Consider the following 27898-nt stretch of genomic DNA (forward strand, 5'->3'; position numbering starts at 1 on the left):
ACTTAGTCATCATATCAACATTACTGATGATTATTTAGTGAAAGTACTACATCGTCAAAATATCGACATCGGGGAATTTGTGATGTTTGATTCTGCTCATATCTCACAGCCCTAGTTTGAACATTAAAAACATGTTTGTCTCTTATGTTTTAAATTTAAGATCATAACTTAGTGACTCATTTCTATCTAATACCATCTGACACTGATCAGCGTCTCCGGCTGGCCGAGTGTTCACAGCCAATCAGAAGCATCACACGGTCGACCTCAGCTGACCCCTTGGCGGCCTTGGCGGCCGGTTCTGGAACACGGGTCGCATGTTTGACACCCCTGATCTAGACTGATTTTAAGGTGTTTAACCCTTTCTAACACATTTTAGTTCACCAGTGTGTAAAACAAAAAGAAGGAAGTTTGTACAAAGGTTCATTTATCTGGTGTGTGAAGCGCTGCGGTCATTCTGGATGAGAGCGTCGGTGAATCAGTTCCTCTACATTTCGTCGGCGTGCGCCGGTTTAGCGGGATCGCGGCTTTGTTTCCCAGCCGTCGACCTCAACCCGAGGCCCAGCGGCTCAGTCTGCCCGGCAACAAGAGAAGAGCTGTTCCCTGATTGGCTCCCCTCTTGTGCTTCGCCGTCAGAACCGGCGTTTTCAGGGTTTTCTGCCGACTCGTGCGGCACAGTGGCGCCATCTGGAGGTCCAGACTGGTTAAGGTCCACGGGCTGCGACGAGGAGTCGGACCGGACTGCTGGACCGTCTGCCTCTTCTGCTGCCGGCTGGGAGGAGGCGGGGTCTGTCAGGATGTTTCTGGAAATAACTGGAAAGATCAAACAAGATAAGTTATCCATGTAAGACTCTGGACAGCAGCCTCTAAAACATCTCCAGACTCCGCCCATCACTGTCCCAATCCAGCACTGAAATCCTGGTTCTTTCATTTGTCACTTCCAAGGTTATTATAGTTTTTAAATGTTCTTTAGTTTTTATTTTTATTTAGTTTTTCAGTTTGTTTTTTTATTTTAGTTTAGTTTTAGTGAGTTCAACAAGTGATTTAGTAGTTTTAGTTTGGTTTTATTTTGAAGGAATTGACTAGTTTCAGTATAGTTTAGTTTTTATTTAGTTTTAGTTTTTCAGGTATTAAGAGAAAGCTTTGACTTGTAGAAGCTGAAAAGGATGAAAGAATGTGTGACACCAAATATGTTTTATCATCAAGTCCTTTTTCATTTCATTCTTTAACCACGAAGCATAGCGGCTGCTGCAGGACAGGAAGTCATCGTTTATCTGCAATTCAGTTTAGTTTTAGTTAGTTTTACATTGTAGTTTTTATTTAGTTTTCGTTTCTTTTTCAATTGTAGTGTTTATTTTATTTCAGTTAACTAAATTAATAAATTAATTGACTTGGATAATAAAGATTTTTGCACTTAAAAATAATTATCAACCTCTTTTAGGATTATAATAAAGATATATTTTAAAACTGAATTCATGAACTCAGTTGTTTTAAAGGGTTTTTGAATTGATATTTTTTAAAATATATATATCTTTAAACATCTCATATACCCCATATATATAACATCTTTATTTTCACTCCCTAAAGATCGTCATGTGTGCGCAGCAGTGGAAAATACTAAACTAAAGAAACATTGTTCATCAAGGGGGGAGATAATCCTTCATTAATCATAATCCAGGTTAAACGTTCAATTAATCATGATATTGATTTTTGGAAGGAAGGAAGGAAGGAAAGAAGGAAGGAAGGAAGGAAGGAAGGAAGGAAGGAAGGAAGGAAGGAAAGGAGGAAGGAGGGAGGGAGGAAGGAAGGAGGAAGGAAAGAAGGGAGGAAGGAAGGGAGGGAGGAAGGAAGGACAGAGGAAGGGAGGGAGGAAGGAAGGAAAGAAGGAAGAAAAGGAGGGAGGAAGGAAGGGATGAAGGTAGGAAGGAGGGAAGAAAGAAGGAACGAGGAAGAGAGGAAAGAAGGAAGGGAGGAAGGAGGGAGGGAGGAAAGAGGGAAGGAAGGAAGAAAAGGAGGGATGAAGGAAGGAAGGAAGAAAAGGAGGGACAACTGTGAAAATACATAACTGTTCATCAAGAGTGGAGATAATCCTTCATTAATCAGAATCCAGTTTAAAAGTTCAATGAATGGTGATTTTGATTTTTGCCATAATCGTCCAGCTCTACTAACAACTCACATATTTTATTTATGAAATATCGCAGAAAGAAAAACAGGATAATCTCTGAACTATGATTAAAAGGAGAAGAGGAGCCGACCTCCTGTGGGTCTGTAGTCGTCGTCGTCTGCTGACGTGCTGCGGCTGAACGGACTGAAACTCGGCATGATGATCAAACCCAGAGAGACGAGGATGATCTGAGGAATCAAACACACACAAATCACAAGGTTTACTTTATATTCTGCTTATAAACATCTTTCTAGTGGAGAACTGTGGACTTCCTGTCTGTTAGTTTATAACATGGTGAGGCTGCAGCTGGTTTTAATTTATATAGCAGCTTTCATTCAGATGAATGAGTTATAATATAATATGTATGACTGACAAGCTGATAATAAGACAGGACAAGAACATTAAAAGACAAACATTTACACCAATGCATGCAAGAGAAAATAAGACAATTTAAATAAGACAAATAAATAAATGAAATAATTAAATAACTAAGTAAAATAAGAGAGAAAGGGTTTATAAAAAGTTAGAGTAAAGACGAGGTTAAAATAGATTAAAAATAAAAAAATAAAAGTCCAATACAAGATGAAGTTTAATAAAAGTTGGATTAACCCTAACCAACCCTAACCCTAGGTTTAAAAAAAGAGATTAAAACACAAAAGAAACATAAAATAAGAATATAAACCTATGGAATGATAATGATAGAATAATAAAAAGTAGTAAAAAGAAATGAGAAAACATCACAACAAATACAGTAGTATTATAGCACACACACACACACACACACACACACACACACACACAGACACACACACACACACACACAGACAGACAGACAGACAGACAGACAGACAGACAGACAGACAGACAGACAGACAGACACACACACACACACACACACAGAGAGAGAGAGAGAGAGAGACACACAGACAGACACACACACACACAGTTTCCTACCAGTAAGCAGGTGCTGGTCTGAGCTCCTTTGCTGACGGTGCGTTTGATGAGAGACTGAAGCTGCTGCAGCTGAGCGAGCAGAGACCTGAACACATCCAGACTCTTCAGTTAAAACATCAAAACATCCAAAACACTTTAATCCTTTCATTCATCTGCTGGTTTACATCCTTCATCACAACATCTACACCAGGGGAGTCACACTTAGCTTCATTCATCTGCTGGTTTACATCCTTCATCACAACATCTACACCAGGGGTGTCACACTTAGTTTCATTCAGGGGCCACAAACAGGAAGGAAGGAAGGAAGGAGGAAAGGAAGGAAGGAAGAAAGGAGGGAAGAAAGGAAGGAAGGAAGGAGGGAAGGAAGGAAGAAAGAAAGGAAGGAAGGAGGGAAGAAAGGAAGGAAGGAGGGAAGAAAGGAAGGAAGGAGGGAAGGATGGAAGGAAGGAAGGAAGGAAGGAAGGAAGGAAGGAAGGAAGGAAGGAAGGATGGAAGGAAGGAAGGAAGGAAGGAAGGAAGGAAGAAAGGGAGGATGGATGGAAGAAAGGAGGGAAGAAAGGAAGGAAGGAAGGAGGGAAGAAAGGAAGAAAGGAAGGAAGGAAGGAAGGAAGAAAGGAAGGAAGAATGGATGGAAGAAAGGAAGGAAGGAAGGAAGGAAGGAAAGAAGTGAGGAAAGACAAATGGAAGGAAAGAAGGAAGGAAGGAAAGATGGGAGAATGAAAGAAAGAATGAACCGAAAGGAAGGAACAGAAAGGAAGGTTCCTCCTTTCCTTCCTCCTTTCCTTCCTTCTTCCCTCCTTCCTCCCTCCCTCCCTCTTTTCCTTCTTCTCTCTCTTCCTCCCTCCTTCCTTCCTTCCTTCCTTCCTCCCTCCTCCCTCCTTCCTTCCTTCCTTCCTTCTTCCATCCTTTCCCTCCTTTCCTTCCTTCCTTCCTCCCGTCCTCTTTTCCTTCCTTCCTTCCTTCCCTCCTTCCTTGACTAGAGGACAACAGAAGGGTTAAACTAATCTTAAATAATCTGCTTCAGATATTCAACAGTGGCTGTAGACGAGATGAAAACAAGAGAACAACAGCGCCCTCTGCTGCTGGAAATTAACTCCCTTTATTTTCAGGCTTTAGCAGATCACTATATGTATTATGATTATGATTATGATTATGATTATTATTATTATTATTGGATCCTGCCTGTGCTTCCTCTCTGCTCAGGGTAAACATGCAGAACCACTTCCTGCTGTCTGCTCCTTCTGAATGATCATTTCTAGAGTTTTAAATGTGTAGCAGCTGATAACTTCATCACTTTGACAGTTTTTTAATGTAATAAGCCGATAACGTCATAACACTTTTTGCCACAAACGTTAATTAATAGTTCTACTAACAACCAGGTTTATAACAATAAAGTAAGAACTCATTAAGTTTTCATACATGTTGTGTTTCTCCAGCTGTTCCACCGTTCTCTGCAGCTCCTTGTTCTGTGCTGAGCAAGCTGCAGCCCTGTTAACACACACACACACACACACATAAACACAAACACATAAACACACACACATATAAACACACACACATAAACACACATAAACACACAAACACAAACACATACACAAACACATACACAAACACATACACACACACACACAGCTGTCAGGATGGATATGATGTTTGATGTTTCCAGTAATGTGAGTATTAATGGGCTCAAACCTGGTACCTGTTCTCCAGCCCGTCGATGTACTCCTTCCTCCTGCGCCGGCTGTCCTGAGCCGACTGCTTGTTGCGGATTTTCCTCCGAACCTTTTTCAGGATTCGTTCCTCGGCCTACAAACAAAGAAAGGTTCATTTATTCATCAGAGGTGTAAAGACGCATCGATGAAATGATCAATGAGCCAATTGCGTCGATGCAAAATGAAAACATCGCTCGTCATCTTTAAAAGGTGCGCTTTTATTTTGAAATCCCCTCCCCCTTCCTCCTCCAGGCGCACACACACACACCTCCAAACAAAAAGATCCTGAGCAGCTTCTTTCCACCAAAACTACAAACTGTAAAAGAGCAATCATTATTATTATTATTATCAGATGCTTCAGACAGACTAGAAAATGTCTGAATGTGTTAATTTATTATTATTATTATTATTATTATTATTATCATTATCATTATTAGCCAAGTAGTGCTAGAACTGTACAGTGGAAAAGCGTAGTAAGTGTAGGATCGTCCAGTGTTAGTCTGTGTTTATTCCACTACTGTCTTTTCATGTGTTGCTACTTCTTCCCTTTCTCTGAGACAGATTCCTCCCTGCTGGAGACTAATAAAGTGACCTAACCTAACTTAACCTGACCTGACCTAACCTGACCTTGGTGAGAGGAAGGTTTCCCGGTAGAGAAATGCCTTCTTGGGTCAGCAGCTTCTGTTCCTCCTCCGTCAGCTGAAGATCGGGGAACAGCTGCAACAGTAGAAGAAGAGTCAGACCTTCAGCTCTGAAAATCAAGTCTGAACTGAAGCGGAGTGGAAGGTGGAGTCTTACCAGGTCTCCATCAGGGCTGGGGGGGGCGAGGCGAGCGGCTGAAACGCCCGGCAGCTCGTTGACCACGCACGAGTCCGACAGCAGCAGCTGAGAGCTCCACTCATCTGGAGAGAGTCACATCCAAGTATTATACCACACACAACTCTTTATTATCATATAATAATAATAATAATAAATACTTTATTTTTGGATAGGGACAGTGCACATTGATGAACATCGATATTTATTCATCTCTGTAAACATGCAGCAGGATTATAGCAAAGCTGCTCACAATCAAAAGGAAACCAGATCCAGACAGGCAATAACAATGTAATAAAAAGTAATGTTCAGTTAGTGGTCGAAGCTTTCAACATATCATTTATAAATCCTCTCATATTTACAGACCCACACCAGTAGGGGGGAGGGGAGGGTCGGGTGTGCTATGAGCTGGGCGGCAGCCGAAGGCAGGGACCTTGGCGGTCCGATCCTCGGCTGCAGAAGCTAGCTCTAGGGACGTGGAACGTCACCTCTCTGGGGGGGAAGGAGCCTGAGCTGGTGCGTGAGGTGGAGAAGTTCCGGCTAGATATAGTCGGCCTCACCTCGACGCACAGCAAGGGCTCTGGAACCAGTCTCCTCGAGAGGGGTTGGACTCTTGTCCACTCTGGAGTTGCCACTGGTGAGAGGCGCCAGGCAGGGGTGGCAATACTTATTTCTGTACTTTTTATTTATTGTATTTGTATTTATTTATTTTATTTTATTTTTATTAATATTATTAGTGGGGTGGAGGGGTTTAATTATATGTTTTTATGTTTTTTGTTTCCAATTCTTACTGTTAAATGTTTGTTTCATAATAATAATGCATTTTATTTAAAGGCACCTTTCAAAGCACTCAAGCAAACCTTCCTAGGCTCATATAACACAACAACACTATAAATCAGGTGACATTTAGTGCAAAGATAAATAATAAATATATAAAGCACTTGTTTGTTTTTTTAAATTTATTTAAATGTTTATTATTTCAACACTTTTTCTTATAATTATTTGGTGAGGGGAAGAGGAGGAGGGAGGGAGAAAAAGTTTGCTTTGTTGCTGTTTGATTTGCAACAACAAAAAACTAATAAATACATTTATATATAAAAATCAATCAATCAATCAATCAATCAATCAATCCTGGCATCTGCTCACCGAGCTCGATGGAGATGACGTCCACGTTCTGCCCCGGTTCAGTCTTCACGCCGCCCAGACCGCTGATGTCATACACCACCTGGTAGACGGTGGCCGGGCCCAGCTGGCCGGTCGCCGCGGTGACGGGACTCTCCACGGCCGGATCCTCGGAGATGCCGCTGTCGCTCTCCGATGAAGGGTTGGCAGGCGGGCCGCTGGGAAACACCTCGTTTGGGTCAACGGCGTGGAGGACGTCCTCTGATTCGCTGTCGCTCAGCGTCTGAGAGAGAACGAAGAGTTTCACGCTGATGCTTGTATCCAAAAAAAAAACTGTCAATATCTTATACTTTTATTAGTGCCAAGTAGGGACGAGTGTGACGAAGACAAAGACGAAGACGCGACAATATTTCTCATCAAAGTGAATTTTGTCTGGCGAAGCTATAATTAACCCTCCTGTTGTCCTCGGGTCAAGGAAGGAAGGGAGGAAGGAAACAAGAAAGGACGGAGGGAGAAAGGGAGAAAGGGAGGAAGCAAGGAAGAAAGAAGGAAAGGAGGGAGGGAGGAAGGAAGGAGGGAAGCAAGGAAGGAAGGGAGGGAGGGAGGGAAAGAAAGAAGGAATGTATGAGGGAGTAGTAGTACTCTATGTAGTAGTAGTAGTAGTACTCTATGTAGTAGTAGTAGTAGTAGTAGTAGTACTCTATGTTGTAGTAGTAGTAGTACTCTATGTAGTAGTAGTAGTACTCTATATAATGTTAGTAGTAGTAGTAGTACTCTATATAGTAGTAAATAATATATATAATAATAATATATTGTATACAGTGAGAGGATGAGAGATAATCCATTTTCAAGAAAAAGCATTTTTAAATCAACAGTTTGACATTTTCTCTGTCTATTATCGTCTGTGTCCGCCTCTAAGAAAGAAACCAGGTCACAGATCCAGATACCAGACTCTTATCAAACAGATGTGAGAGACTCACACAGTCGGGGTCTACCGCCCAGTCCTGCAGGGGTTTCTCTCCGCCGCTGTAGACGAGTTCGGAGCAGGAGAAGGGAGCGTCGAGCTGCCAGCTGTCTGCCGCCGCGCTGCCGTCAGCACCGAGAAACAGCTGCCCGCTCTCTGTATCCATCACCTGTTAAAACACACCAGACACACTGATAGTGAGGAGGAGGGGTCAAAGGTCAAAGGTCTCCAGTTCCATTGACAAGTTCGATTCACTTCCACTGTATCTGAATCCAAACACAAAAACACCCAGATGGTCTCCACATATCGACTCCAGCTGAGGGAACCCAGGAACAAGAAGCATGTTGATGGTCCGCAGGTATAATGTTGACAATGTTTAAAGGGATAGTTCGGGTTTTTTGACATACTACATACTACATACTTCTATACTACACACTACATACTTCTATACTACACACTACATACTTCTATACTACACACTTCTATACTACATCCTACATACTTCTATACTACACACTTCTATACTACATACTACACACTTCTATACTACATACTTCTATACTACATACTTCTATACTACATAAATCTATACTACATACTACATACATCTATACTACACACTTCTATACTACATACTACACACTTCTATACTACATACTTCTATACTACATACTACATACTTCTATACTACATACTACTATACTGCATACTACAATACTACATACTTCTATACTACATACTACATACTAGTATGTAGTATGTAGTATTGAAGTATGTAGTATAGAAGTATGTAGTATAAGTATCTAGTATGTAGTATAGAAGTATGTACTATATAAGTATCTAGTATGTAGTATAGAAGTATGTAGTATAAGTATCTAGTATGTAGTATAGGAGTATGTACTATATAAGTATCTAGTATGTAGTATAGAAGTATGTAGTATAGAAGTATATAGTGTGTAGTATAGAAGTATGTAGTATGTAGTATAGATGTATGTAGTATAGAAGTATGTACTATATAAGTATCTAGTATGTAGTATAGAAGTATGTAGTATAGAAGTATGTAGTATAAGTATCTAGTATGTAGTATAGAAGTATGTAGTATGTAGTATAGATGTATGTAGTATAGAAGTATGTACTATATAAGTATCTAGTATGTAGTATAGAAGTATGTAGTATAGAAGTATGTAGTATAAGTATCTAGTATGTAGTATAGAAGTATGTAGCCATCTCACAATCACCTGGCACTATTTTCCCTCCCTTTGTATCACTGCGTTCTGCCGCCTGAGTTGACATCTGCGCACCTTTCCATCAGCTGTTTTACGGTGATTGTTGTTTTAATGCAAATGTTTTTACTCTTTTGATATCGACATCGAGGTATTTGAGTTTATCTGTATCGCCGAGCCTCTAACCTCAGCTTTACTTTCTATCTTTGTCTTCTAACACTTTGCACATATTTTAAAACACTTTCTGCAGCATTGTTAGCATTTTCATGATTGTGTTGACATTTCTTTTCCACTATCTGCCTTGATTAGCTAGATTAGATTCAAATCAGGTTAAGGTTAAGGTCTTTATTTTAAATAGTGTCTTTGTACAGCAGGCTGATGATAGCAGTCTCATCAGAGCATTTAAAACGTTCCTGGTGTGGCTGTGTGAACATTCATTTAGGCTTTAGTTGTCAGATTATCAGATTTAGGTCAATTTGGTAATTAATGGCACACCTGCAGTAAAAAAACACGTGATAAAAGTAAAACAAACAGCTGAAGAAATGAGAAACCCTGGTGACGCAAGCCTAGAGGAGGAGGAGGACGAGGATATCCTGGTGGGTGGGTACACACACACACACACACACACACACACACACACACACACACACACACACACACACACACACACACACACACACACACACACACACACACACACACACACACACACACACACACACACACACACACACACACAACCAGGCTGACTGAATAGAAACGTGATAAGCTGCTACACGTGTTTCCAGTTTTCTCTCTTCTCCACTTTTAAAACTTCACATCTGTGTTCCTGCATTTTTTGTCTGTTTCCTAAAATGAATAGTCTAAAAGCTCCAAAAGACTTTTAACTTTAGAATAAAACATGAAACTAGAGGTTAAGGCGCGGGCCGTAGTCTTTTCTCTACTATCACATTACTGATGCTGAGATAAAAACACAACAACAACGCTGATAAAGTGATCAAATCCTTCTTCTTTACACTGAACTCCACGCTGAGTATGAGGTAAAGATCCAGAGCAGCTTCTATCAGGTTATCAGAGATACTTCATCATGATCACAATGTTTTGAGTCAGTCTTAAAACAACAGTCAGGATCCTAAATGAACAGTGAAACCTGTTTTTCTTGCTGTAATGTGAAGCTTCAACCGTCCAAACAACACATATCCAGTATATATTTATCTCACATCTGTTTACTCAATAACAACGTATAATAAGTATAATTTAGAGGTACTTGTACTTTACTGTAGTATTTCCATGTGATGCTACTTTCTACTCCACTACATTTATTTAACAGCTTTAGTTACTTTTCAGATGCAGATTTGACACAATGGATAATATAACAAGCTTTTAAAATACAACACATTGTTAAAGATGAAACCAGTCAGCAGTGTGTAGTCGGCTCACATTTCAGATGTCTATGAGTTGTTAACAGCTCCACCAAATACTGATTCTTCCCTCTAAACTTCTCACATGCTTTCATTTCAATAAATGTTCAAATGATCCAATATTTCAGCAAAAATCAAAGATTAGAGAAAAAGTCCAAAAACAGAAAACACATTTGTGTATTAGAACTTTGTTTTTTCTTCTTTCCCATTAATCATCTCAGCAGCCCTCACATTTATCTGCTGACCCTTTGGAGGGGCCCCACCTCTAGGTTGGGAACCACTGGACTAAACTAGCTAACTGTATATAAAGTAGAGTAAACTAGCTAACTGTATATAAAGTAGTATAAACTAGCTAACTGTATATAAAGTAGTGTAAACTAGCTAACTGTATATAAAGTAGTATAAACTAGCTAACTGAATATAAAGTAGTGTAAACTAGCTAACTGTATATAAAGTAGTATAAACTAGCTAACTGTATATAAAGTAGTGTAAACTAGCTAACTGTATATAAAGTAGTATAAACTAGCTAACTGTATATAAAGTAGTGTAAACTAGCTAACTGTATATAAAGTAGAGTAAACTAGCTAACTGTATATAAAGTAGTGTAAACTAGCTAACTGTATATAAAGTAGTATAAACTAGCTAACTGTATATAAAGTAGTGTAAACTAGCTAACTGTATATAAAGTAGTATATACTAGCTAACTGTATATAAAGTAGTGTAAACTAGCTAACTGTATATAAAGTAGTATAAACTAGCTAACTGTATATATAGTGTAAACTAGCTAACTGTATATAAAGTAGTGTAAACTAGCTAACTGTATATAAAGTAGTATAAACTAGCTAACTGTATATAAAGTAGTGTAAACTAGCTAACTGTATATAAAGTAGAGTAAACTAGCTAACTGTATATAAAGTAGTGTAAACTAGCTAACTGTATATAAAATAGTGTAAACTAGCTAACTGTATATAAAGTAGTATATACTAGCTAACTGTATATAAAGTAGTGTAAACTAGCTAACTGTATATAAAGTAGTGTAAAGTAGCTAACTGTATATAAAGTAGTGTAAACTAGCTAACTGTATATAAAGTAGTGTAAAGTAGCTAACTGTATATAAAGTAGTGTAAACTAGCTAACTGTATATAAAGTAGTGTAAACTAGCTAACTGTATATAAAGTAGTATAAACTAGCTAACTGTATATAAAGTAGTATAAACTAGCTCCACCTCCAGCAGCTACAACAGTAACATGCTGCTCTAACACTGATGCTTCACTATTAATAATCTAATGATGTCATTCATAATAATATATCACTACTTTTACTGTAATACTGCATACTACATCACTCATAATACTGCAGTACTTTTACTGTAATACTGCATACTACATCACTCTAATACTGCAGTACTTTTACTGTAATACTGCATAATACATCACTATAATAGTGCAGTACTTTTACTGTAATACTGCATACTACATCACTCATAATACTGCAGTACCTTTACTGTAATACTGCATACTACATCACTATAATGCTGCAGTACTTTTACTGTAATACTGCATACTACATCACTCATAATACTGCAGTACTTTTACTGTAGTACTTTAACTACATCACTCATAATACTGCAGTACTTTTACTGTAGTACTTTAACTACATCACTCATAATACTGCAGTACTTTTACTGTAGTACTTTAACTACATCACTCATAATACTGCAGTACTTTTACTGTAGTACTTTAACTACATCACTCATAATACTGCAGTACTTTTACTGTAGTACTTTAACTACATCACTCATAATAGTGATTCAGGGTTCAGGCCTGATCCTGGTTCAACCGGATCAACATTATATTCAGTATATTTACATTGAACAACTCACTTCTTCTTCTTCTTCTTCTTCTTCTTCGTGTTGTTCAGAGTGTGCTGCTCTTCATCACACAGACCTGCAGCAGCAGCAGCAGGACTGAAAACAACAACACGCTGCTTTCTGATGTTTCTCTCTGAGATCAAACTTCCAGCTGGCTGCTTCCTCCTCCAACTCTTCTTCTTCTTCTGTCTGCTGCATCGGCTCACCGCATTTCTTCTTCGTGTGAGGGTTAATTCAGTGGGATATCGCCCCCTGCTGATGGTACACATGCTTACACTTCATTTATTTTAATAATATGAGTTTAATCTAGAAATCAAAACAGTATTAGTAACAAATTTGACGTTTAAAATTATAGATTTATTATATTTAACAGAAGGTAGGGGGAGAAAAGAAGGAAGGGAGGAAAGGAAGGAAGGAGGAAGGAAGGAAGGGGGGAAGGAGAGAGGGAGGAAGAAAGGAAAAGAGGAAGGAAGGAAAGAAGGACAGAGGAAAGAAGGAAGGGAAGAAGGTAGGGGGAGGAAAGACGGAAGATAGAAAGGAAGGAAGGAGAAAGGGAGGAAGGAAGGAAGGAAGGAAGGGAGGGAGGGAGGGAGGAAGGAAGGAAGGGAGGGAGGAAGGAAGGAAGGAAAGGGGGAAGGACAGAGGGAGGGAGAAAGGAAAAAGGGAAGGAAGGAAGTAAGGACAGAGGAAAGGTGTATAGGGTTAGATATCGCCCCCTGCTGATGGTACACATATTTACACTTCATTTATTTTAATAATATGAGTTTAATCTAGAAATCAAAACAGTATTAATAACAAATTTGACGTTTAAAATTATAGATTTTTTATATTTAACATTGAATTGCTTTAATGTTTGCTGATTTTATGATGTTTGATGCACTGTTGATTGTTTTTGTGTCTCTTAGTAAAGTATCCTATAAATAAAAATGCATTATTAAAAACACTCTTGTAATATTACCACTTTTTAAATCACATTATAACTTAAATTATAATTTTCATTCAGGTATAAATTACATGAAACTTTTCTTGTTATGATACTGATCCACACACACACACACACACACACACACACACACACACAGGAAGGGAAGGGAGGGACGGAGGGACGGAGGGATGGAGGGAGGAAGGAAGGAAGGAAGGAAGGAAGGAAGGAAGGAAGGAAGGAAGGAAAGAAGGAAGGAAAGGGGGAAGGACAGAGGGAGGTAGAAAGGAAAAGAGGAAGGAAGGAAAGAAGGACAAAGGAAAGAGGGAAGGGATGAAGGTGTGGGGAGGAAAGAAAGAGAGAAGGAGGGAGGAAAGAAGGAAGGGAGGAAGGGAAGGAGGATGGAAAAGAGAAAGGAGGGGGGGAAAAGGGAGGAAAGAAAGGAAGGAAGGAAGGAAGGAAGGAAAGGGGGAAGGAGAGAGGGAGGGAGAAAGGAAAAGAGGAAGGAAGGAAAGGGGGAAGGAGAGAGCGAGGGAAAAAGGAAAAGAGGAAGGAAGGAAAGAAGGAAGGAAGGGAGGAAGGGAGGGAGGAAGGGAGGAAGGGAAGGACGAAGGAAGGAAGGAAGGAAGGAAGGAAGGAAGGAAGGAAGGAAGGAAGGAAGGGAGGGAGGAAGGAAGGAAGGAAGGAAGGGAGGGAGGAAGGGAAGGAAGGAAGGAAAAGAGAAAGGGAGGACAGAAGGAACAGTTCAAACAGACGGGGGAAATGTTTTCAGTTTATTTAGAAAAGAAATGAGTTAGGCTCCAGTTTGAAATCTGTTTGTGTTTTATTCTCATCATGTGACTCATCATGTGACTCATCATGTGACTCATCATGTGACTCATCATGTGACTCATCATGTGACTCATCATGTGACTCATCATGTGACTCATCATGTGACTCATCATGTGACTCATCATGTGACTCATCATCCTCCTTGTTTTTTATTGAATATCTGGAAGAGAAGCTTCTCAGTACAGGAACCTTTATCATCTCACATGACGTCCATCAGAATGTTACACACAATGTTACACAAAAAGTCACGACCAAGCCCAGAACGTTCACGTCACCTGACCCGAGAGGGTCTGAGGTTGTTGGTTCCTGTTGTCCTCAAGTCAAGGAAGGAAGGGAGGAAGAAGGAAGGAAAGGAGGAAGGGAAGAAGGGAGGAAGAAGGAAGGAGAGGAGGAAGGGAAGAAGGATGAAGGAAGAAAAGTTTCTTCATCTGTATTGAAATCATTGTAATGAGTTTTGTCTTATTAGTCTTATTTGGCTCCATCTGGTGGTACCTGTGAATAGCAGGATTCAGGAGAAAGTGACCTCACAGTAGATATTGGGGTAACAGGAAATAAGCACCAGAAAGTTCTTTTTCTCCTCACACTCAGAAAGTGAGCAACATAGTGCAGCTGTCTGTTAAATCCTGTGCTTTAAAGCCTACAAAACGGCTTCATCTGTAAGTTATGTTCTGTTTACAGTTATATTAACAATTGTATATGGTCAAGGTACAATATATTCGGATATTTAGTTTATTAGTGACTCTGTGTTAGAGGTTGCACTTTTAAGCAATTGTTTACATTTGTTTTTCTATTATCCTTATTTCACTCATGTAGTAGTACTGACATTTACTTATAAGGGCTCATTGTTTTGTATTTGTGTTTTTTCACAGTTTTACAAAAAGATGTAAGATATTTCTTCAAGTAAATCCTGCCAAACACAACAACCTGCCTGTTCCTTGGAGGATCAAAATTGAAAGAAATATTTGTGTTAAGCTAGCTGTATAGCTAAAGACCACGTTGCCTGCAACCACTTTTAGTGAGGACAGCATATCCTCACTCCTTTCCTTCCTTCCTTCTTACTGCCTTCCTTTCTTCCTTCCTTCTTCCTCCCCTTCCATCATTCCTTCCTCCCTTCCATCCTTCCTTCCTCCCTTCCATCCTTCCGTCCTTCCTTCCTTCCTTCCTTCCTTCCGTCTCTCCGTCTTTCCTTCCATCCTCCTTTCATCATTCCTTCCTCCCTTCCTTCCCTTCCATCCTTCTTCCTGCCTCCTTTCCTTCCATCCTTCTTCCTGCCTTCCTTTCCTTCCTTCCTTCTTCCTCCCTTCATCATTCCTTCCTCCCTTCCATCATTCCTTCCTCCTTTCCATCCTTCCGTCCTTCCTTCCTTCCTTCCTTCCTTCCATCTTTCCGTCTTTCCTTCCTTCCTTCCTTCCTTCCTGCCTTCCGTCTTTCCTTCCTTCCTCCCTTCATCATTCCTTCCTCACTTCCTTCCCTTCCTTCCTTCTTTCTCCTTTCCATCCTCCCATCTCTCCGTTCTTTCCTTCCTTCCTTCCTTCCTTCCTTCCTTCCTTCCTTCCATCTTTCCTTCCTTCCTTCCTTCTTCTTCCCTTCCTTCCTTGACGTGAGGACAACAGGAGGGTTAATGGAGCTTTCAGAGAGCAGAGTGACTTTATTCTTTAGTTTTTTACGCTGCTTCTTGTTGATGGATATTTAAACTGGTCCAGGGTTACTTATAATGCTTTCATGTGAATTCATAGTATTTTTGGATGGTGGTTATTGAATTTATAGATAAAAATGAATCAAACACTCAACAAAAATGTGTACCAGCTGCAGAAAAAGTAAGAATATTTCCTTTTTTTTTATATTTATATATTTCTTTACAGACATTACAACGTTTCATCACATTTCTGGCTAAAAGAAAAAAAAATGAGGTGAGAAAATGGGTGAAATCAGACTGAACGGTATGTAAGGGTTACATCCTGATGATGCTGCAGGTTCATGAAGGTTCTTCTAGGAAGTATATCAACAGCATTTGAGATCATGATAGGCTACTTGGGTTGTTGAGGGTTGCAAAGGGTCTAAATGGGTTCTCTGAGTATTATAAGAGGGTGCGCTTCTTTTAATGACCACCAGGGGGCGTTCACTGGATTTCCCATCATCATGGGATTTTGAAGGCTCGCTCAAACCCCTGATTAGATTAGATTGATGTCTTTACAGAATATATTTGGTGATTTTCTACTTTTAATTTATTGTATTATTTTTTTGTCTCATGTTTAGATCCAAACCAACAATGAACTGCTCTACTTACAGTCTAATATATCTCTTCCTGTGTGCTGTTGACCTCCTTTTTTAGCCCTAAAGCAATAAAAAAAAAACCTGTCAGTGAGTCACACACACTGCACTGTGAACAGTTTGTCATGTTAGTTTAGAAACAGCTCACAGCCACATATCACAACCTCCTGACTTTGTTCTACATTATATATATACTGTCTTTTAAAAGGTTGTATTTTACTTGATGTTATATATTCTATTGAGTCTATGTATTTTTTATTTTATTTTTTTCATGCTCCATTTTGGTCCTTTTATTGTGAAGGTGTATGTTATTTCTTTATTGTAAAGCACTTTGAGCTGCTTTAAATTACTATTATTATTATTGATAATAATAATATTGCGTTTTTAATATATCTCATAACTATCAACAGCATCTCATGACTGTAAATCTGTAAAAACACTCCTTTCCTCTTTGAGCCAAATTCTGCACATGAAAGGTGCTTAAAAAAATTAAAGTTCATTCAATCATTTACTGTCCAGTGAAGAAGGCACACAGATGAAACGCACACACACACACACACACACAGACACACACACACACACACACCGACCTTTAGGCCCTGAAACTAGATTTTTCACAGTTTCCCATAAAAGATAAAGACACATAAAAAACGATAAAGATCACCAACATCATCACAATGATTTCTGCAGATATGGAATTAAAGCCTGTTATGTTCTAGTTTATATTTTCATACAATATATATTTAAAAGCAATCATTTTGTCTGATTCCAGTCTCTGACAAACACTGGAGATAGTTATTAAATGTATATGAATAGTAAAGTTTAACTTTATGACAGGTTTTTATTCTGTAAATCATGCTCACTGAAGCAAAACATGAACAAACTCAGACCTGCAAACGTTTGTCCTAAAGATGCTCGCTCCTTCTTGACCTCTGACCTCTTGTTGGTTTGTAGTGAATGTGACAATCACGTGACTCTTCCAGGATTTGTGCTCAGCTGTGGGATCAGCAGCTGGATGGATCCTCCTCCCAGTTGCAGCCTGGTCAGGTCAGACATCGCGACACCAGGAAACGAGGGCTTTTCCCACCAAAATAAGAGTCATTCTGAGTCTTTCACTGTAATACTGCATACTACATCACTCATAATACTGCAGTACTTTTACTGTAATACTGCATACTACATCACTCATAATACTGCAGTACTTTTACTGTAATACTGCATACTACATCACTCATAATACTGCAGTACTTGTACTGTAATACTGCATACTACATCACTCATAATACTGCAGTACTTTTACTGTAATACTGCATACTACATCACTCATAATACTGCAGTACTTTTATTGTAATACTGCATACTACATCACTCATAATACTGCAGTACTTTTACTGTAATACTGCATACTACATCACTCATAATACTGCAGTACTTTTACTGTAATACTGCATACTACATCACTCATAATACTGCAGTACTTTTACTGTAATACTGCATACTACATCACTCATAATACTGCAGTACTTTTACTGTAATACTACATACTACATCACTCATAATACTGCAGTACTTTTACTGTAATACTGCATAGTACATCACTATAATACTGCAGTATTTTTACTTATGAAGTATTTTTACATTGCTCGTAGCATCAAAATAAAAGCTTCCCTAAACGTCAACCCAAAGCAGCTTTTATTTTGAAAACAGGAAACGCTGTGTGTTATCGTCTGTACAGCAGCTTGCCAGCAGCCTGACCATGAAGTGGGATCAGCTGATGGAAACTGACTCACCACTTCCCGGACAGCATGTAACGACACAGAGCTGCTCCGTAAAGAAGGAGAGAAGGAGAAACAGTGAAGTGCGTTTTTATTTTAGTATTGACTTTGATAGAATGTGAATGTGCTGAGAGAGATCCTCACAGCTGCTCGGCTGATTCAGGTAGGACATGAAAACAATGAAATGTCAGGAGTTTGATCAAAGTTTCCATTTTATGGGAGTCACATGCTGGCTTTTTCCCTCTCTGTTTAAAGATCATTTCTTTCTTGTTCGGGTCAGTGAGGATGTGTCTTTAGTCAGAAGTTCAAAATAAAGCAGACATATTTACACACTTACCAGGCAGGAGACATGTTTATTGATAGAAACTCCAGCAGTGGAAAGTAAACGAATACTTCTACTCAAGAAATGGACTTTAATATTCATATTTTCAACTACAAAAGGAGATTTTAGTGAATAGGTTAGATCTGAAATCCTCATGAGGAATAAAACAGTTAAATCACACAGCGAGCAAGTCTCATCTCCTCAGTGAGACATGAACCCTGCCTGTTTGACCTGGATGACTGTCTCTACTTTGTATATGATGAACAGTTTGAGCTGGGCTTCATGAATATTAGGGGAGGGGGAGGGGGGGGGGGGGGTCGATACAGCATAGTATCACGATATTTTGCATGACAATATGGACGCCAACTATCGATCTTTTATTGTAGGAATTATAAATGAAAATTGAAGTTATTATTTCCTTCTGGAGACATAATTTGCAGGTGAGAGACGGTAATGAATTTCAATATATCGCAATATATTTAAAATTGCAATAATATTGTATTGTGACACATAACTAGGGCTGGGTGATTATGGCAAAAATTAAAATCATGATTAATTGAACTTTATTATGATTAATGAAGGATTATCTCCACTCTTGATGAACAATGATGTATTTTCACAGTTTCTTTAGTTTAGTATTTTCCACTGCTGCCCTCACACATGAGGATCTTGTTTTAACCTTCCTGTTGTCCTCCCGGGTCAAATTGACCCTGTCTGTTTTGACTGTTCCTTTCCTTTCCTCCCTTCCTCCTTCCTTTCTTCATCCTTCTCTCTTTCTTTCCTCCCCCTACCTTCCTTCTCTCCCTCCTTCCTTCCTCTGTCCTTCTTTCCTTCCTTCCTCTTTTCTTTTCTCCGTCCCCCCTTCCTTCCTCCCTTCCTTCTTTCCTTTCCTCCCTTCCTTCCTTCCTTTCTCCCTTGACTCGAGGGCAACAGGAGGGTTAAGGTGTGACGCTGTGGTTAATGTCTAGTTGACTTGATTAGAACTATGTAAAGATCATGGTTTGGGTTCAAATCATCACTGGAGACAAGTTTTCAAATCCCTTAAAGATATGCAACCTTTGCTGTCATGGCAACAGTGAACACCACCATTAATTGACATGAGCAAGATTAAGTCAATTAGAGTTTCTAAATGTCAGTTTGGATTATTTTTCGATTAATTGCCCAGCCTTACTGTATAAAAGTCAACATACCCATGATGTACTGGATGGATTTCTCCTGTGAATGTTACAGTAGATTATATAGAAGCATGAGTGACAATAAAACTGAACCTTTAACCTTTTTTCTGACCTCATGGTGACGCTACCTGAAAAGTCAATGAATAAACAAATTAGTCAAGACTCAACGTCTCTAAGGATTTGTTGTTTCATCATAGTCAGAGGTCAGAGGTCAGAGGTCAGAGCGTCTCTGCAGGACAGTGTGTCTTTAACCGTGGTGTGTTTTCTTTGTGTGTGACAGACTCTGGTCTCCGAGTGAATCCATGGCAGGTGTGTAAGAGCTCGTCCTCCACCGCCTGACTCACAGGACAAAGAAGTGCAGATATACCAGATTGAACATGTCTCTTTTGGGAGGAGTTTCGTCCTCCGTCGTCCTGTCTCCCAGGAGGGAAACGGCGGCGCTGCAGACCAACCCGGCCGACGTCCCGGCACTGGAGATCAAACTGGGAGCGCTGGTGGTCCTGCTGTCCATCACGCTGCTGTTCGGCTTCGCTCCTCTCTGCATCATCCGGGGGGGCGGCCGCTGCAGCGTCAACCCAGGTAAAGAGTCTGGATTCATGCTGTGATGCAGTCTGTACACAGCAGGTGATCATCTCAGCAGCGCTGGAAAGTAACTAAATACATTTACTCAAATACTGCATTTAAGTACAATTTTGAAGTACTTTGCTGCAGTATTTCCATGTGATGCTACTTTCTACTCCACTACATTTATTTAACAGCTTTAGTTACTTTTCAGATGTAGATTTGACACAATGGATAATATAACAAGCTTTTAAAATACAACACATTGTTAAAGATGAAACCAAAAAGCAGTGTGTAGTCGGCTCACATGTCAGATGTCTATGAGTTGTTAACAGCTCCACCAAATAGTGATTCTTCCCTCTAAACATCTCACATGCTTTCATTTCAATAAATGTTCAAATGATCCAATATTTCAGCAAAGATCAAAGATTAGAGAAAAAGTCCAAAATCTGAAAACACATTTGTGTATTAGAACTTTGTTTTTTCTTCTTTCCCATTAATCATCTCAGCAGCCCTCACATTTATCTGCTGACCCTTTGGAGGGGCCCCACCCCTAGGTTGGGAACCACTGGACTAAACCAGAGACATTATAATAAGAGGAGACATATCACTGAAAAAATCTCCCATTGAAATGCATAGGGAAACTACATTACGCCAAGATGGCCGGTGTTTGCACATGTCCCGCCTCTTCTGGTGCCGTTGCTCCAATCATTTTGCTGGTCCTACGCGGTCACGTTTTCTGCGACACTTGGAAGTCATTTTCAACACAGACTTTTTAAAACACATGATCAGCAGTTTATACTACTTTGTGTACATATATTTTGTAATGCTTTATCCAAAATTGTGGCATGATCTGGGAAAGTTGACTGTGAGCAAACTCCTGTCTCTACTGTGAGCGTAAGATGACGTCTTGCTGTCAGTGTCTGCCGTAAACGAAGACTGTCGTGAAGTATTGCGCATGCGCAGTCCAAGATGCCTGTAAGGAAAAAGGCTTTTAAAACGTTAATTTGATACCAAACCATCAAACCCTTTCAGCGATTATCATTTGATTTTCATCGTGATTTCAAAACATATGTTTTTTATGTCCCTTAGACCTCGGAAAATGGAGATACAGCTCTCTCCCTATTCATTTAGATAGCCGGTTGGTCTTCCTATGGCCAAATAGCTGCCCGGAGGCGTGGCCAATGTTGCCGCCGAGTGAGACGACTTGCCTTAGAAGGACTTTGACTAAACTAGCTAACTGTATATAAAGTAGTATAAACTAGCTAACTGTATATAAAGTAGTGTAAACTAGCTAACTGTATATAAAGTAGTATAAACTAGCTAACTGTATATAAAGTAGTGTAAACTAGCTAACTGTATATAAAGTAGTGTAAACTAGCTAACTGTATATAAAGTAGTATAAACTAGCTAACTGTATATAAAGTAGTATAAATTAGCTAACTGTATATAAAGTAGTGTAAACTAGCTAACTGTATATAAAGTAGTGTAAACTAGCTAACTGTATATAAAGTAGTATAAACTATCTAACTGTATATAAAGTAGTATAAACTAGCTAACTGTATATACAGTAGTGTAAACTAGCTAACTGTATATAAAGTAGTATAAACTATCTAACTGCATATAAAGTAGTATAAAGTAGTGTAAACTAGCTAACTGTATATAAAGTAGTATAAACTAGCTAACTGTATATAAAGTACAGTAAACTAGCTAACTGTATATAAAGTAGTGTAAACTAGCTTACTGTATATAAAGTAGTGTAAACTAGCTAACTGTATATAAAGTAGTATAAACTAGCTAACTGTATATAAAGTGGTGTAAACTAGCTAACTGTATATAAAGTAGTGTAAACTAGCTTACTGTATATAAAGTAGTATAAACTAGCTAACTGTATATAAAGTGGTGTAAACTAGCTAACTGTATATAAAGTAGTGTAAACTAGCTAACTGCATATAAAGTAGTGTAAACTAGCTAACTGTATATAAAGTAGTATAAACTAGCTAACTGTATATAAAGTGGTGTAAACTAGCTAACTGTATATAAAGTAGTGTAAACTAGCTAACTGTATATAAAGTAGTGTAAACTAGCTAACTGTATATAAAGTAGTGTAAACTAGCTAACTGTATATAAAGTAGTGTAAACTAGCTAACTGTATATAAAGTAGTGTAAACTAGCTAACTGTATATAAAGTAGTATAAACTAGCTAACTGTATATAAAGTGGTGTAAACTAGCTAACTGTATATAAAGTAGTGTAAACTAGCTTACTGTATATAAAGTAGTATAAACTAGCTAACTGTATATAAAGTGGTGTAAACTAGCTAACTGTATATAAAGTAGTGTAAACTAGCTAACTGTATATAAAGTAGTGTAAACTAGCTAACTGTATATAAAGTCAGAGACATTATAATAAGAGCCTTAGAAGGACTTTGGTAAAGTAGTGTAAACTAGCTCCACCTCCAGCAGCTACATCAGTAACATGTTGCTCTGACACTGATGCTTCACTATTAATAATCTAATGATGTCATTCATAATAATATATCACTACTTTTATTGTAATACTGCATACTACAGCACTCATAATACTGCAGTACTTTTACTGTAATACTGCATACTACATCACTCATAATACTGCAGTACTTTTACTGTAATACTACATACTACATCACTCATAATACTGCAGTACTTTTACTGTAATACTGCATACTACATCACTCATAATACTGCAGTACTTTTACTGTAATACTGCATACTACATCACTCATAGTACTGCAGTACTTATATTACATTGCTGTATTGTTTTTACTGAAGTAAATGATCTGAATACTTCTTCCACTGATGGTTCTTTGTGTTGCAGAGTCACGGCGCAGGCTGCTGAGTTTGATCAGCTGTTTTGCTGGAGGAGTTTTCTTGGCCACGTGCCTGCTGGACCTGCTGCCAGACTACCTGCAGGACATCAACGAGGCCTTCAGCAATGCAGGAATCACAGTAAGATCTCACAAATCCAACCCTAAACCCTCTGTCATCACACAGTTGACTGTTTCTAGACACCACTACAATATAGAGTATATATACTGTATATATGGTTGTCAAAAACAACTTGTCAACTTGTCATTCATGGTATTTTAGGTGTCAAGTCATAGTGAACACTTTAATCTCTGTTCATGTTCATGTCCATAAATAGTTTCAAGTTGTGTCATTTATAGTCTAAACATTAAGTTTCACCACAGTTATTTATTATATAGTATAGATGTATCAAGTGTGCTCAGAAACGTAAAGGACGATATAAACCTGTTTATCTGTCTGTAATGATTCCTCCTGTTCATACTGACCATTAGATCTCTTCATAATGCTCTGAGTCAAATCTTCATCTTCTATGTTTCAACGTTACAGTGTTTTTAGTAGCAAAGTCTTTTTGTTACTATACTTCCACCACAGCTCAACAGGAAACACTAAGAGGAGATATGATGCTAAAAACACTGTAAATGTGTCAGATATCACTTGATATGACTAACTCACACTGATGAAGCTCACCTTTTTTAGATTTAGTCTCCATCACTTTACATTGGAAGCACATTTGAAGGAGATCTTTTAATAGTCAGTATGAACAGGGGGGATGATTACCTCTTTCACTGTTGACATTCAAATTGTGAAACCATCCTTATCTGTGATCTGAATCTTCTCCACATCCGCTGCTTTAACTCTTCAGCAGTTTTTCATCCTGTGTTGACAGAGATGGTGATGGCTGATTAGTCTGCAAATGTACAGACACTTCATTAATTATATACCATATTAATATTCATAATATACTTTTTTTAAGCCATAGTGGGAGTTTTCCATTTCAGAAAGTGCTTTGTGTTTATTTAGAGTTACTGTAACTCAAACCACAGCCATCAATGCTGAACTTTGAAAGAGGCAGAGACATATTCTGCACATTTCCAGGTCTCTATATATATATTCTAGGGCTCTCCTGGAATATATTTGCATGACTTACAGTTAAAACTCTTTATTTATCTTATACTGACCCTTTATGCAGCCCTTCTGTCCCTATCACCTTCCAGTAGCTCTGAAGACCACATCAAAAAACCCTGAAATAAACTATAGTAGCAGGATTTTGCTGTTTTTTTCTCATTCTTTATTGAAATGTCAACTTCTCAAGTACTGCCATAAATGTTGGTGCTGAATTAGATCTTTAAATATGGAAACAGCTTAGCAACCACCTTAGAAACCAAGGCCACAGATCAGATAGATGTTTATTAGCAGGTGTAGATGTGGGAGAAGGAACAGTCACAAACTGTCCAGAGCAGGTTTAAGCTCTGACCTTTGAGCATTTCCACATACGCTTACCTCAACAGAAAACCACACAAAGCTGAGTATGTCTCCTTTAACCCTTACATACTGTTCAGGGTCAAATTTGACTCATCGTTTTACATTTGAGAGCTGTAAAAAACACACTATGCACAGTTCTGTTAGCTGGACCTTTCCCCCTGTACACAAATCGAAAAAATCAGTTTGCTCTCTGACATCTTTAATTATTATTCAAACATTTATTAAGTGCTGACAAGGAGTTTATGAATATGAATTGGTGTATAGATTAATAATGAATCAGAATATGAACAGTATGGTTTAAGTATGTGTCGCCTTGTTCACCAGGTGTGTCAACTGATCACACTCATGGTGGCTTCACTTTCTTTCCTCACTTGAGAACCAACTCTGCTCAGATTATATTGTTCGGCGTCCAAAGATGTTTCAGAAACTAGAAACACAGAGTCTCCAGGCAGCTGTTTGGTTTGTCTGGACTAACCTGTGTTCTTCCTCTCTGTTTGCAGCTGCAGTTTCCTTTGCCTGAGTTCATCATGGCGATGGGCTTCTTCCTGGTCCTGGTCCTGGAGCAGATAGTCCTGGCCTTCAAGGAGCAATCGTCTTTACACCCGGAGGAGCGGCGGGCTCTGCTGGTGGACTCCAGTGTCCAGCATCACTCCCATCAACGCCGCCGGGGGTCAGAGGAGTCGGACGGTGGCCACTTCCACGTGGACTTTGGCTCCCAGTCCGCCCTGCGTGCCTTCATCCTGGTCTTCTCACTGTCTCTGCACTCGGTGTTCGAGGGTTTGGCGGTGGGGCTGCTGGAGGAAGGGAAGGCGGTGCTGGAGATCTGCCTGGCCCTGATGATCCACAAAAGCATCATCTCCTTCAGTCTGGCCTTCAAACTAACCCAGGGCCGGCTGCGGCGCTCAGTGGTGGCCGGCTGCCTGCTGCTGTTTGCCATCATGTCCCCGCTGGGTATCGGCCTCGGCATCGCCCTCACCGAGACCAAGGCGTCCCCGCAGCACCAGCTGGCCCGCTCCACACTGGAGGGGCTGGCGGTGGGAACCTTCATCTACATCACATTCATGGAGATCCTACCGCACGAGCTCAGCAACGGCAGGTACCGCATCCCCAAGGTGGCCATGTTGCTGGTGGGCTTCGCCGTGGTCACCGCTGTGCTCTTCATCAAACTGTAACCGTGGCAACACAGCACTTAGCAAGAGGCCCTGAGGAGAGTTCACATGTTGAGTATCTATAACAGCCATCAGACGCTACACGTCAGTGCGTCTGGTTGCAAACTACATTCAGAATATGTATGAAAGGAGTCTTTGTAGATCTTTATAATGTTTTGGAAAATAATAGAATCATATTATGAAAACTTTATTTGTTTTTAAACTATCAGCATGTAGATTCTGTTGGTGTTAAGGACGGGAAGCACGATGGAATCACAGTGATCAATAGATTCACTAGCAGGGTAAAGGAAATCAGCCTGGATTTTTGGCATTTAGTTAAATTTTGGTAAACTTTCATCCGTGAATTTGCACCGTTCACCAGTAGTAAACCATCTTGACAGTGCTGACCTTTGAAGATACAGAGTCAAAAATGGAAGTTATTGTAGTTTATTAGCTGTGTTGTATAATTCTCTTTTATTTTAACCTCCTCTGTCAGAGTAAAACTGCTCCATTAAAAGGTTTGCAGACTTTTATTAGACAGGCATCAATGGTACATATTCATATACTGCATAAAGTTATTGTGTTATTGGTTAAGTGGTAAACTTATTTGCATTAAGTCATTTTCTTGTTAGCAACAGAGCTAAGGTGATAATTAGCAAGCTTTTCTAGCAGTTAGCACATCACCGATAGCAACTGACCAACTAGATCAAACTAGCCCTTTGCAACATAATCAGTACGTCACTGAGCTTCTGGTTCCACCTTTTCCACATGGACCAGTGAATGTCACTTTGTGGTGTGACCACCTATCTTTGGAGTATCAATTACTCCCCAGTAGCCCCTGTTAGAGGGTTATGTTGAGTTCCTGCACATGCTCAGTGGCACCTGCCTTAAGGCCCGTCCACACCAAGAACTATAACTATATATATATATATTTATAGTTATAGTTTTAAAAATTGCTCTAACCCCAGTGGATGGACGAGTCCACACCACAACTATAAACCATACAGCATGACAAAATCTGCATCCAGTCTGATATTTACAGTAAAACTTCAAACCCTGCAAATATCATCTTAATTATGGACACTGACTGATGACTTTATTTATGAATATTTTTTCATTTTACTGCAGCTTTGCTCCTCTCTCAGCACAGATTGGAGCAGAATGACACCCAGAGCTAATTTCTTTAGAGAGGTTTGTCCCTCTTTATTATACAAAGACGCTGGAGTTATTATAAAGTGATATAAATGTTCTCATGTTCAGATGTGAGCTCATACTGTGAGTCTCTGCTTCAACATGTGCTGCTGTGTGTCGGCTCAGTTTAGACATCACAGCAGCTAGAGTCTGAAATACTTCTGATCAACACACTGAATCAGCACCAAGCCTGTCAACCCTTCAGCTTTTCTTTTTATCTCTCTGTACAACGTACAGCAGTAACAGCTCATCTAGATCTATTTTCATTAGCTGCAGACACAGCTGGAAGCAGCAGTTGTGAGACAGGGCATTATAGTTCATAAGTGTGGAAGTTCACATTGTTATCTTTATAGGTACTGTTATAGTTATCCCTCTTAGTGTGGATAGCCCTTTACACTGAACTGAACTCTAAACAAACTGAACAAACTCTTCCCAATAAAGGAACATGGTCAGCGATGTGGCTCATTGATGGGATTTTAATAGATTTTGGACATGAGCACACAACACTTGTTAATAGTTTAGTTCATTGCTGACTGTTGGTTTGGATTGAAAACATGAGATTTATTGACAAGAAGAAAAATAAAGAAAATCTCCAGTCTGATCCTTTGAAGTTAAGTTCCTGCAGGGCTAGACGTGACCCTCTGTTTCTGGTGTCAGATTTCTGCTTTTTGTTCATAACTTTTAAACATAATCTGGACATCTTTTACATTTGCCAAACAAATGGTATTGGGAGAAGATTTTTGTCATTTAAAAACATAATTTCCAGGAGACAGGGCTGCAAGGTGACCTCCTCATGACTTGTATTGTCCAAAGCTTTAAGATATCCTTTTTTTGTTTTTTTGACATAACTCTCGTGATATAGCTTAATTTTTGCTTCCATTGCCTGAAGCCTTTATTTTGTTTTGTTTTCTAAATTCTGACGCTTTCACTGTCACATGGAACATGGCTGGATCTATTTGTCAGTATTGCCCCCCCCCCCCCCCCCCCCCCAAACACGTTGACAACATCTTAATGTCAATAATCATCTCAACATAATCACATTAAAGCTGAATATTAAGAAATCTAGACCTGATGTCATGTGATGCGACACATTTTTATTAATTTTCAGTTAAGTGCTTCAAAAACAGCAAAG

At 39.2% G+C, this 27898-nt stretch overlaps 2 protein-coding genes across 2 annotated transcripts; one reads left to right on the forward strand and one right to left on the reverse strand.

The window, feature by feature from the left end:
* Positions 1–484: 484 nt before the first annotated feature.
* Positions 485–7895, reverse strand: creb3l4 (cAMP responsive element binding protein 3-like 4). Its single transcript, XM_053327688.1, has 9 exons — positions 7746–7895; positions 6790–7048; positions 5626–5729; positions 5455–5544; positions 4815–4921; positions 4535–4603; positions 3116–3200; positions 2253–2349; positions 485–810 (listed from the first exon to the last, which is right to left on the reverse strand). The coding sequence occupies exons 1-9, from the start codon at positions 7893–7895 to the stop codon at positions 485–487; spliced, it is 1287 nt and encodes a 428-aa protein (XP_053183663.1).
* A 10189-nt stretch (positions 7896–18084) lies between these two features.
* Positions 18085–27738, forward strand: LOC128366152 (zinc transporter ZIP1-like). The gene is made up of 4 exons (XM_053326832.1): positions 18085–18205; positions 19820–20118; positions 22956–23086; positions 24928–27738. The coding sequence occupies exons 2-4, from the start codon at positions 19917–19919 to the stop codon at positions 25597–25599; spliced, it is 1005 nt and encodes a 334-aa protein (XP_053182807.1). The 5' UTR covers positions 18085–18205; positions 19820–19916; the 3' UTR covers positions 25600–27738.
* The last annotated feature ends 160 nt before the right edge of the window (positions 27739–27898 follow it).

This window comes from Scomber japonicus, chromosome 10, assembly GCF_027409825.1.
Source record: "Scomber japonicus isolate fScoJap1 chromosome 10, fScoJap1.pri, whole genome shotgun sequence".
Classification (NCBI taxonomy): domain Eukaryota; kingdom Metazoa; phylum Chordata; class Actinopteri; order Scombriformes; family Scombridae; genus Scomber; species Scomber japonicus.